This window comes from Trachemys scripta, chromosome 10 (assembly GCF_013100865.1).
Source record: "Trachemys scripta elegans isolate TJP31775 chromosome 10, CAS_Tse_1.0, whole genome shotgun sequence".
NCBI classification, from domain to species: domain Eukaryota; kingdom Metazoa; phylum Chordata; order Testudines; family Emydidae; genus Trachemys; species Trachemys scripta.
Window position 1 is genome coordinate 364,706 of NC_048307.1, and position 13,431 is coordinate 378,136.

At 40.3% G+C, this 13,431-nt stretch overlaps 1 protein-coding gene across 2 annotated transcripts in view; it reads right to left on the reverse strand.

The window, feature by feature from the left end:
- The window catches only part of PDPK1 (3-phosphoinositide dependent protein kinase 1), a 53,361-nt gene extending 40,792 nt beyond the window's left edge, over positions 1 to 12,569 (reverse strand). For both annotated transcript variants that reach the window (XM_034783102.1, XM_034783104.1), the window contains exons 1-4: positions 12,292 to 12,569; positions 6,637 to 6,679; positions 6,237 to 6,374; positions 4,046 to 4,190 (exon numbers count right to left, since the gene is read on the reverse strand). In XM_034783102.1, the coding sequence (XP_034638993.1) occupies positions 4,046 to 4,190; positions 6,237 to 6,374; positions 6,637 to 6,679; positions 12,292 to 12,504 (539 nt within the window). In that variant the 5' untranslated portion in view covers positions 12,505 to 12,569. The remainder of the gene's footprint in view (positions 1 to 4,045; positions 4,191 to 6,236; positions 6,375 to 6,636; positions 6,680 to 12,291) is intronic.
- Between the last annotated feature and the right edge of the window lie 862 nt (positions 12,570 to 13,431).

The following is a 13,431-nucleotide window of genomic DNA, read 5'->3' on the forward strand; positions in this document are numbered from 1 at the left end:
TGCATCTGAAGAAGTGAGGTTCTTACCCACGAAAGCTTATGCTCCCAATACTTCTGTTAGTCTCAAAGGTGCCACAGGACCCTCTGTTGCTTTTTGAAAAACAACAGGGACTGGTACCAATGTAATCAGCACCAAGCTTGCTGGTACTGAAGTGGCTGACACAGCTGGAAGCACAGTTCCGAGGAATCAGTGATAGATGGTTCTGCAGCCAATAGTTACAATGAGCTGATAGGGACAGTAGAAGATCGCTAGTGTGATTGTGAGGTAGAGAAACAAACCCTTGAAGGGTCTGGTGGTATACTGTGCCAGTTTGATTTGAAGGAAATCAACTTGGAAGCCTCAGTGTAATATAATCTGGATTTTTTTTTCTTTGTTGGTGCTGGAGACTTTGACCAACACAAAGTATCTCTGCCTTCAGCAGGTGGGATTTTTCTGACTGACCTGAGAAGGAAAAAGGATAAGCCCAGAATGTTTCAGAGCAGCATGAGGTCTTTGGAGGCTTGTCTTCACTGAAGACTTAACTTGAACTCAACCGTGAGTTTTTCCCATAGCACTCTTCAAGTGCACACAGCCACACACTTCTATCAGTGCTACACAGCATAATAGCCACCATTCCCTGAGCTACAGAGCAGACAAAGAGGTAGGTTTTAATGTGTATTGTTATCTTGAGGTAACTGCAGTGCAGTTGAGCAGCCACAACAGTTGGGACACAATGGTCCTCCAATCCCTTCCCATAAACCCCCCAACTGGAAGTAGACTATCAATCTGCCTCTGCTCAGCATCCATCTTGCAGTTCGCCTGCTGGCAATTTCTCTAGCTTTACACATCTCTAATGTTTCATACAACACAACAATGCCCATTAACAAGCCCTTGTACCAGTGTATAACCATCAGAGTGGGCAGACAAGTTGTCTTACAACATCTGTGAATGCAAACAGAGGCACAGTAAATTGTGGTGCTATAAATCTTAGGATAAGTACTCAGACAGCTTTATTGCCTGGCGCAGCCAGATACAGTACCAGTATGGATGCAGGTGAGGACAACATTATAATGTGGTCATGATATTCTGGGTTAGGCTATCACCAGTTAACTTACCCAGTAATTGCTTCAGTGTATGCTAAGCATGGGGGTAAGGCATAGCCTTGGATGCAGAAGACCAGTTAACACCTAGAGTGGTTTCCCTGGTAGCCAGGGAACTGATAGACAATGGCTTTAATGGAATAGCATTCTCTAGAGAAGGAACTTCAGAGTCTGATATGTTCCTTCTAGATTTCTCTGTGAAGAAAACTTTCAGACAGGCATCATAAGCTCTTTGAGTATGCTTTGAAAATGACATGCAAAATGCATATTTGTCAGTTATGTGAGACTCCCTCAAGCAGAATAAACATTTTGCATGAGCATCGCTTGCAGGCATGGGTGAGTCACAAGCTAGGCAGATTTTAAAACCCGGGGACCAAGACTCAGCCATGTGTGAATCATGGTATCAAGGGAAAAACAAAAAAGTTATTTTTGTGTGTGTTTTGTGGGGGGGAGGGGTTCTTTTGGCCAATGGGCTCTAACAACTTGAACTTTTAGAACTACTAAGAATAATCCTAACTACCTATAAAACTACTAATATCTGTGATGTACGGAGAAGCAGAAGGACTCTATGTTGCTCCAACTCACTGCCTTGGCAGGGAGAAGGAAACCGAGTGGTACTTGGGGCTGTTCTGTCCTTTATATACTCAGGGTGGGGCACAGACTTCTATTGTCACTGCTGGGTTAAAAGATTCCAGACTCTCACTCAAGGGGTGCGGACACCTACAGTGGAACCCATGTGGACAAAAGCTCGAAGAACAGAAGGTGCCATTTCTACAGAGTTACTTTTCAAAGTAGAACCACTTTAAGATGTCTGGTTATCTGCTGTCATATTTCTTAGGGTTCAAGAAAATCCCAAGAGAGTTCTAAGCATTTTAATAGAATATGGTTTCCTAAATAAATCAACTGTACAATGACTGTGATATCAGCAGAAACTTGATCTCACCACCCAGTACTGAGCTGCCCATAACTACTTTCATAACATTCTAAACTTAAGACATCTACAAGCAATTTTCCTACAATGCCAGATTTCTAATAAAGCCCTACTAAAAGAAATACGTAAATAAAGTTACATTTATACACATTTTAAAAACTCTTGTGATTACATAAAAGACAAAGAAAACAATACAGGAAACAGTGCCCCTCTTCCCTATAAGTAATTAAGATATTAAATAGCATTGTTTTTTGACCTTTGTGGAATCTCCCATACATTACTGGCAGGGAAACCGAACTCCTGAACTCTTTTATAGTATTTATTCTACCCTAGTGTTTCATGGACATCTTCTCTCTGTCAGAATGCATGGACCAATTTCCTCCCTCTTCCCATTCACAACTGTTTCTATGCAAAAATATTAGAAAATGTATTTTTAGTTTTTTTTAACATAACTGGAAACAAGAAGAGCCAGCATCACATGATCAGACATCTCTCCAGAGACCCTGAGCAAGTGTTCCAGGAACCACCATTTGGGAACCTTTGGAATAGATGACCAACTTTAGATTCTATGGTACAATCTCCACTCCCAACCGCCCCTGCCCATTTGGCTATTGTGTCAAATAGGGGTGCAATCTATTTATAGTTAGCAAACCAATTTTGTACACGACAGAATATTCTCATCCAAACAACAAGATTGTAATTCTTCTCTTGGGGCTCTTTAGAGACCCAATTAAAAGCTTTTAGAAAGGTTCAACATTTTCCTATAACAAGCAAAATTAGTTTTAAAAAGGGACTCAAGATAAATATTAACTGCACCCTTAGCTGTGTTGTCATCACCATTTTAGATGATCTAAACTAGACTTTAAGGGTATGGCTACACAGCGAAGAAAACCCAACGGCTGGCCTATGCCAGCTGACTCAGGCTGCAAGGCTGCCTCATTGCAGTGTAGACTTCTGGGCTCGAGGTGGAGCCCGGGCACTAGAACCCTGTGGGGGTGTCTTGCTCTGTGTCTGTCTCTCTCTCTCTGTCTGTGTCCCCCAAGCTCGGGCTCCAGCTCGAGCCTAGAAGTCTACACAGCAATGAAACAGCCCCACAGCCCGAACCCTGCAAACCTGAGTTGACTGGCACAGGCCAGTCGTGGATGTCCAGTTGCTGTGTAGACATACCCTACCCACACCATTTCTGCTCTTTGTCCAAGCTGAGTAGAAATGCAAAAGGTAAAACCTGGACTAATGTCAGTTTTATTTTTGTTTATATAGTCTCCTACACACTGTAATTCACAAGTAGAGCCCTGCTCACGACTGTTTCTTAAATCCCGCTCCCACCCTGCAATATCCACTCCCATTCCCACATTGTTTCTTGTATTTGTATCCCACTCCCACCCACACAAACCTTCGATCCCACAAGACAGAGATTCCCCCATGTGTTCTCTGTCTCTCTCTCTCATATATATTATATAAAAAATATGGAATTCAGACAATTTTTTACCACTAAAGGAATAAAACTAATTTTGCTTAAACCATGTAAAAAAATACTTTAACTCCTGTTATGGAAATCAAACCTCTTTCGATCCCTTGCTTAAATTTAAGTATTATAAACTTTATTTAAAAAAAGAAAAACTTGCTTTACATTGCTGAAATTCTATTTATGACAAAATGACAACAGATTTAGTGTTTTCCCGCAAATTGCCACAATATGTTTTTTTTGCCCACCCAATCCTCCCTGCAATAAAGTACATTTTACCCACTCCTGCTATTATGGCAGCAGGTCCTGCAGGACCCACAGAATCTCAGTCCCGCTACAGGGCTCTATTCACAAGCACTAGTTTGATTTTGATTCATAATACAGCAGGGGAACACTTATACTCACACACACAAAAAAATATATATGTTATGTAGTTTTTGTAAAACACCACACTATTTAGTCATATTTAAACTATATCACAAGTGAGCCTTAAAAAAAACAAAAAAAACAAAAAACACTACTCTTATTACATACCATTGCAAATGTGTTGGTCCCAATTAAGTACCTTACCTGTGAATTATTCCCTTTCCATGCAAGTACTCTAATGCTGATACAATTTCAGCAGTATAAAACCTGGTACAGGTCTCATCAAATGAGCCAATTTTGCGAATGTATTTTAGAAGCTCTCCATTTTTGGCATAGCTAAGTCCAAAATCTGAATATCAAGTTAAGGATCATCATTACAACATTTTAAAACATCAAACTCAAACTTATTTTGAGGACTAAAATAAAAATAAGATTGAATGAGAACTATGGAAGGAATAGAAAGCCTAATTCCAAAACTGTCTTAGTCCTAATCCAAGCCAACATTTTTTGACACTGCTCTCCATTTTTATATGGTACTCTAGATGCTTAAATCCTCTGTTTTGAGACATGGTTAATTACATGTCTAAATCATTTAAATAATTTATTAAAACTTTACCTATAGCTATTAGCTCCTGCAAAAAATAGAGACCCAGTTATGGCCAGGCTGAAAATTTGCCCTAAGGGTCATACCATCTGACTGCCATTTGGAGAGTTATACAAAATGCACTGGTTTCAGTCCAGTTTGTAGTGAGCAGGTGTCCACATTACAAAAAGAGACTAGTACATCCTGCCTACTGTTGGTAGCCTCAGTAAGTATATCATGAAGGATAAAATGAGCCCTGGAAGGAGACTAGATCTATCCTTTCATCCCTAGAAAGCACCACTACAGAGCAGAAAGCTCAGAAGGAAGTTTGCCATAGCCTGGTATTGTAACTATTCTATGAATAAAAAGGGGACCTCAGACTCCAGCCCTCTGAAGAGAGAATACTTACCAACATAAAATTAACTTGAAATAAACAAACCTTTAAGAATGGTTGGAGAGAGATGCCATGGGGAATAAAGACTACACGTTCCTGTTGGGACACAGAGGATCTGCTCTTCACACTGTAACCAATGACCAGTCAGGTCTCTTGCACAGTAATTCTAAGAACTGCTACTAAAAGGCCCAAGCAGAACCTCTTCAATGCCTTAGCCCCATTATTCAGATTACTCTACATGCCATTTTAGATGAGAGAAGCTTAACAACTCTGATGATTTAATGGACACAAATTACTGAATATAAGAAAGGAACATGGCCAAGCCTTTTTTTAAAATTCAGTTTTTGTTTTACCGCCTGTATCAAAAGCAAAATATTATAAGAAAACAAATTTTAAATAAATCAACTTAAACACAATCTTTTCTCCTATTAATTTTGACACTGCTAATACGGTTAATACTGAGTTTTCCCTGTTCATCTCTTATAAAGTACAGATATAGTCAGTTTAATTTTTTAATTTATATTATAGTATTAATGGATGTTAGTAGAGTTCAGGATAGCGTTGCCAGGTGCCCGGTTTTCAACAGGAAAGTCAGGTTGAAAAGAACACTGGGCAGTGTCTAGTCAGATATACTGACCAGACACCAAAAGTCCAGTTAACGTCGGGGAGGAGTGTCATCAACTCACACCTGCCCCTGCACAGCCAGGGCTGCCTCCTATCTGCAGGCAGACTTCACATCCGATTGCAGCAGCTCCTGTCTCTGTCCTGTCCTGGCCCTGGTCAGGGGAGTGAGGTGGAGATGATCCAGCCAGGAGAGGGAGATTGCGGGGCCTTGGGAGAAGAGGCAGAGTAGGGGATGGGACAAGACCTGGGGGGGGAAAGAGGTAGAGCAGGGAGTGGGACCTCAGAGTCCGGTTTTCAGCCAATAGGAAGTTGGCAACCCTAGGTTTGTTATTTCTGTTCTGCCTCTTGGTAGTTTTGCAGCAGAACACAATATGGTAGCTCCTATATAAAAAAAGTGACTAGAAAAATAGTTTCTTGGAAAAACACTACTGGCTTAAAAATATTTTAAAATATATGGTTTCTGCCATATGATGATCATTTAAAGGGACATGAAATTTTGGGTGTAGGTTATATTACTATGTCTATTTAAACTGGCATGTATAAATAGTGTTACATAAACTTGAGACCTCCTGTTTGAAAATACTTGACATATTTGTGGTTTAATATCTACTCAAGAATTCAAGTAGCTATTTCAATAATGATTAGATGCTAAAGAGTTTATCACCCCAAAGAAAATGCTGCTCAGTTTCTTTCCATGTTTTTCTTATTCCAGTAAAGATCTATAGGTTTTAATGAAATAATTCACTTGCTACTTTCAAACACTTCGTAATAAATATTTAATTCAAAAAGGATACACAGCTTTTCATCATCCTGAAATGTGAAGTAGAGTTTCACAAAGAAAGGGTGATCCAGATGGGACATTACATCTCTCTCTCTGGTCACATAGGGGACCTTATTTTCTTTTATGATATGACGTTTTTCTAGAATTTTAACTTGAAGACGAAGAAGAACAATGAAAATGCAGAGGACTTGAGCCCAAACAAGGCACGTTGTAAACTAAGTAATTTTGCAAACTGATTGGTTAGATAACATTGACACTCTAAAAAATGCCAAACGTCCCTGATTAATAGTTGCTCCCACTCTTCCATCATTAGAGGGGAAGGAGATAACAGAATAATTTAAAGTGATTATAGTTAAAGATACCTATTTCAATGTTATGCCTAAAACATTTAACTTGAAGGAATCATTACTTACTGGCATATTCTCTGGAAGTTGCCAATTCTCGGGCCAAGACAACCTGGTTTAGGGGGAAAAAACCCAGAATGTAACTGGTTCATTAAAAAGATATACAAGGATGCCACCTTGGTCTTCATTCCCAGTCACAGTTTGAATTTTGTATTAACCTCAATCCCTATGCCAATAGATGTTTAATGAACCCCTTGCCATAGACATTCCACATCATCAAATCAGCAAATCAATTAAGCATGTTCTTAAGTCCCATTGAAGTCAATGTATTTAAAGTTTAGTACACGCTTAAGTCTTTTGCTGAACGAGGGCCTCTAACACCACCAGCTAATCAATAAACTAGATTTTATTCTCCTCTTCAGGAAATCATAAGGGTTACAACATAATATGCTACACTAAATCATTGAGGATCTTTCTACAAGAAGACATGCATCTCTGCTGTGAGTTTCAGGCAAATTTAGCAAAATTATTTCCTGAAGTTATTTTTCTTTTTATATGCTCTAAAATAAATAAATAAATAAAAATACTGCTATTGTATGTTTCCATGTCCTGCATAGTGTCCTTGAGCACTTTAATCAATTTATCCAGAAGATTAAGAGTTAGAAGCAGCAGAAAGGCTTTCAATGTAGCCTACAATTTGACAAAATAAAACAGTTCACTGATGAAAAAGGGTGGAAGAGTTCCAAACACAGTGGTGAAGGGGGTGAGGGGGTTGGGAGGAGAAGAGGCTTTCAAGACAATGGTTTCAAATTTTTTAAAAGAAAAAAAGTTTCAGAAGGAATGTGTTAGTGGAATGCAAGTGAATTTACAGTCTGTATGGAATAAGTAGTTTCATAATAGGGGAGTTTTGATCAGATACACACAAAACACAACAGCTGAATGCACAGTGTCTCCTTGCCTGAATACAAGCAAGAAGGTCTCTGCTACATTAGGGTTACCATACGTCCGGATTTTCCCAGACATGTCCGGCTTTTTGGGCCTCAAATCCCCGTCCGGGGGGAAATCCCAAAAAGCCAGACATGTCCGGGAAAATCGGGAGATGCGGGGCCGTCGGTGCTGGGCCGGGGGCCAGACCGTCAGTGCTGGGGCGGGCCAGGGGTGCTGGGGTGGGGACTAGCCCGGGGCCGGCACCCCAGGGCCTGAGCCGACCCAGGCTGGAGACGCTGGGGGGGCCAGACTGGGCCGTGCCTCCTCCCTCCACCCACCCCCCTTACCTGCTTCAGGCTTCCCGCGAATCAAGTGTTCGTGGGAAGCAGGGGAGGGGGCGGAGACTTTGGGGAAGGGGTGGAGTTGGGGTGTGGGCGGGGCTGGGGCCCCGTGGAGTGTCCTCTTTTTGGACACTCAAAATATGGTAACCCTAAGCTACATCAGATTATCTAGAATGTTCCAGTAACTAGTTTTCATATTCGGCTTCTAACAATGCATTAGGAAGAATATAAATCTATACTTAGTTCTCACATAATCTACACCAAATTATTTTCTATCGTCATACCATGCTTGTTTATATGCCAATTTTTTTTAAATTAGAGTAGAATACTCCAACATCTTAATTTACTTCAAATAGGTACTATTAAGTATTATACTTTAAGGCTAACGGTTTTACACCCCCTGAATAGGTTTATGTAAACAGAGTTACACTGCTCCAGAAGTGGGCATTTTGTTGAAAGTTTACTTCTCAATAAAAACTGTAGGAGGGATGTTCACTTTTCTATTATCTGAGTGTAAGAGGTCTGAAGTTGACAGAAGCAGATGAGAAGTCAGATTAGAAACAGTCAAGGTTTAAAAATTATGCATTTATAAAAAAAATTTCAAATATATAACAATCTTTAAAACATGTAGCCCTCAGGCTACAATATTTATTATCAGATGTGGTCAGAAAGAGGGGTGTTTGTTTTTTTTGCAAAATTTCTTCCCCTTTAATTGAAATCCTTACAGTGGTATCATGTTTTGAGGTGCATTAAGTTCTTACAATGGCATAAACCTCTAACTCAGTTCAAATCCTTCAGACCAGATTAAAGTAAATCTTAAATATTTAAAAGAGCATGAGAAACTCCACCACCTTATGGCACCATAAGCGCTTAAGCCACTAAACACACACATTGGGACATAATGTCTTCTGAAAACTTAAAATTCAAGTATTTAAGGCAGAAGGGTGCTTTTTATGTGAACTGAAGGGTGGATGCACAAAGTGGATCAGCATGCATAAACACCATATCTTGAAGTGTAAACTTAATGACCTTTTCTACTGCACACTGAAAACTGGCCCTCGTTAACACTCAATTATTCAACCATTGTTTTTTTCCAAACTTGGTTGAGGATAAATTTCTCAATGACTATTTATATGCCAAATTTGAAGTTTCAAAGCTCACCCAAGGAGTTTCTGTAGGAACTAAAGGGAAGTAACTTTATAAGAACCAAAAATGGACAATGTGTTGCTTCAGTCTCACAAAACTGAAATTATGAGCATGTGAACATCTATTGGTCTGCACTTGTGGCCTGACCAGAATGTCGAAGGCAGCGATGGATGCAGTATAAGAATGTAAGTAAATAGGCTGTCAAACTATTTCCATTGTAACAGCCAGTACTAGGCTTCTGCAATAATTGAGTTACTGAGCAATATGCTTAAATACTGTCAGAAGTGATCTTTATTCAAATATAAAAGGAAAGAAAAAAAAAAAATCAAAGAACAAAATGTTACTCATTATCGTTACTAATGCATAAAGAGAGTCCTGATCGAGGAAGTCATACAGTAACTCCTCACTTAACGTTGTCCTGGTTAACATTGTTACGTTGCTGATCTATTAGGGAACAAGCTCATTTAAAGATGTGCAATGCTCCCTTATAACATGGTTTGGCAGCTGCCTGCTTTGTCCACTGCCTGCAGGATTCTCTGGAAGAGCAGCCCTTACTTGCAGGGATTAGAATCGGGGGGCCAGCAGCCTCCCCTCCCCCCATCAGCTCCCCTAAATTCCCTATAAGGTATGTGCTTGGCAGCTGCCCAGCAGCAGTTTAGCTGTCCCTCCCCCCGCTGCCATGCTGCTCCTGCCCTGCCCTCTGCCTTGGAGCTGCTCCCAGGAGCTTCCTGCTTGCTGGGGGAGGGGGAGAGAGAGGTGCTGATATCAGAAAGTCCCCCTGCTCCTTCTCCCCCCCGGGCTCTGTACCCCCTCTCCACAAGCGGAGAAGAGGGACAGAAAGGAGGGAGCTGGCTGGGAGTTGTTGCTTCCTGTCTGATCTCCTTAAAAGGACAACGTACTTGAAGTGGTGTCAGCATACTTAAAGGGGCAATGCATGTCTCTCTCTCTCTCTCTCTCTCTCATATATGCATGCACCCCCCAGCACTTTGGAAAGTCAGCACCTGTGTAGCCGTGCATGTGCTGTCAGGAGGAGGGAGTGGTGCACTCCAGCTGGATAGCATGGCCTCATCATCATGTTCAGTTTTTGCAGGGAAGTGTTTGCAACTAATGCCTGCATCTATTGCGTTTCCTCCCTCCTGCCTCAGTCCATGCTGCCTTGTAGAGTGTGACAACAGCGTATTAACCCTTGAGGGCTCAGCTGAGTGCTAGTTCATCATTTAGCAGCAAGGCATTCCCTAGGAAATATTCCATCCTCTTACTCCACCACCTCAAACAAGCTTCACAATCATTCATTGCTGTGTACAATATTAAACTGTTTGTTTAAAATTGTTTAAAAAAAACTTATGCTGTAAAAAAAATCCCTGGAACCTAACCCCCTCTATTTACATTAATTCTTATGGGGAAATGGGATTTGCTTAACATTGTTTCGCATAAAGTCGCATTTTTCAGGAACATAACTACAACGTTAAGTGAAGAGTTATTGTACTAGATGTTTGACACAAAATATCCATTAGTCTTCATTAAAAAAGTCAGTTGTGAACCGCTGCTTAATACAATTACTATTGACAAGGGAGAAGAGAAAACAAGCCACTAGGAAAAGAACAAGTTAAAGAATATTTAGCTAAGTTAGATGTATTCAAGTTGGCAGGATCTGACAAAATTCACTCTTGGATACTAAAAGGAACTAGCTGAAAATCTCAGAACCATTAGTAATTATCTTTGAGAACACATGCGGTTCCAGAACAATGAAGAAGGGCAAACATAGTACCTATCTTTAAATAGGGGATGAGAACCAGAGAATTATAGACCAGTCAGCCTAACTTCAATATTTGGAAAGATACTGGAACAAATTATTAATCAGTTTGTAAAAAGAACAGGAGTACTTGTGGCACTTTAGAGACTAACAAATTTATTAGAGCATAAGCTTTTGTGGACTACAGCCCACTTCTTCGGATGCATAATCAGTTTGTAAGCACCAAGAGCATAACAGGGAGATAGGTAGTAGCCAACAATGATCTGCCAAGAACAAATCATGCCAGACCAACCTAATTTCCTCTGATAGGGTTACTGGTCTACTGCACGGGGAGGAAGCAGTAGACATGATATACCTTGATTTTAGTAGGGATTTTGCCACAGTCCCATATGATAGTCTGAAAAGCAAACCAGGGAAATGTGGTCAAAATTGCTGTAACATGGGTGCAAAATTGGTCAAAAAAGTGTACTCAGAAGTTATCAATGGTTCACTGTCTAACTGGGAGGACATATCTAGTGGGACACCGCAGGGGCCTGTCCTGGGTCCGGTACTCTTAAACATTTTTAATGATGACTTGGATAATGAAGAGGAGAGTAAGTTTATAAAATTTGTGACTGACACCAAGCAGGAAGGGGTCATAATAAGGACTTTAAAGAACAGGATTAGAATTCAAAATGATCTTGACAAACTGGAGAATTGGTCTGAAATCAACAAGATGAAACTCAGTAAGGACAAGTACGAAGTACTACACCTTAGAAGGAAAAAGTAAATGTATAAATACAAAATGGGGAATAACTGACTAACCAGTAGTACTGCAGAAAAGGATCTGAGGGTATATAGCAGAACACAAATGGAACATAAGCCAATAATGTGAAGCAGTTGTGAAAAAAAGCTAATATTCTGGGGTGTATTAACATGAGTTTTATATGTAAGACATGGGAAGTAACACTCATTCTGCATGGGAATGGTGAGGCCTCGGCTAGAGAAATCTGTCCAGGTTTGGATGCCACGTTTTAAGAAAGATGTGGACAAACTGGAGAGCATGCCAAGGAGAGCAACAAAAATGGTAAGAGATTTACAAAACCTGACCTTTGTGGAAAGTTTAAAAAAAAAAAAACAAAAAAAACACTGTATGTTTGAATCTTGAGAAAAGAAGAGTTGTGAGGGACCTGATAGCAGTCTTCAAATAGGTTAAGGGTGGTTATAAAGAGAAAAGTGATCAACTGTTCTCCATGTCCATGATGGTAGGACAAGAAATAAATAATCAGTGTCATCTGCAGCAAGGGACAATTAGAAAGTATTTCCCAATATCTAAACTAACTATAAGTAGTGGAATATGTTACCAGAGTTGGTGGTAGAATCTCACTCATGTTTTTAAGAAGAGGTTAGACAAACACCTGTTGGGGATGGTCTAAGTATAGTTGGTCCTGCCTCAGTGTGGGGGGTGGACTAGATGACCTCTTGAGGTCCCTTCCACCCCTTTCTTTCTATGACTCTATGGTTATGTTTTTGTTGAACCAATATAGCAAGGAGCTGAAAAATAGCTGTATTACTCACTGTTGAGAAAGATCCTTCACCCAGAATCTTCCCAAATTTGAAATTCTCACGTCGTTTTTTTCGAGGCTCTGGAGGCTGTTGTCCTGAATGTTGCTGTAGGGAGTTTGAACTTGACCTTGATTCAGCTGCAGTTCCCTCCATGTTAGACCCCTTTCTGCTGCCACAGGTGGTAATGACAGATGGAGTGCTGGAATCTGTCTGGTTCCTCACCATTGATGGGGATGGGCAGGAACATATAACCACACTCGACTGGATTGGAACAGCATCATACTGAAAAGAGAGGGGTCAACATAGTCATTTAGCTAAATGTATAATCGGAGGGGCTAAGCAGCATAAATGAATGACAATGTACAAAGTGTAAGTATGCCATATAGCAGAGTCCTTTCCCTGAAGGACTATAGTATAAACTTACAAGAAGGTACAATACACTGCTGTACACAACAAAAACAGATCTGCAATGCTTCACAGAACTGGTGGGTCTTCAGGAGTGTAAATATTTATCAAGAGACTATCTGAAGTGTAGAGGGCTGCACGGAAGGAAGCCGGAGCCAGGAATGAGCAAAGGAAGCAGTCAAAACAAACTAGTGTAGAGCATAGGAAGTGGGGGTGGTGTGTAGGAGACTGAGAATAAGTATAGGCTGGGACAGAGCTACTGGAAGTGTGGCCCAATGAATTGGTACTTTAATACAAAGATGTATATAAAAGGAATGAAGATGCAGATATTCTATCCGCATTCATTTTATACAAATCATACTTTAAGGGAAGATTATTCTTCACCTCTAGTCCCAATACACAGACACAGAGCTAAGTGTGAATGGGCTGATTAAGAGAATTTAAGATCTGCCAGTGACACCAAGACAGAGTTTATATTTGCGAGCAAATTTGCTTCAGTTTTTCTCTTTTCCTCCCCTCCTACTTTTTCCTTTTTAAAAAAAGTTTGATTTTGCCCAAAGTGCCAAAAACAATCTTTGCAATCCTGCCCAAACAACCTTAACTGAGCCGTCAGACTCTTCAAATTTCCCACATAGTTAAGGATTCACTGAAATCTTGTGAAGACTTAAAAAATAAAAATGTAAAGGATGAATTGTCTTTTAGACCCAACTCATTCTTTGCGGCTGACAGTTTGTCCTTTAGCAGAAA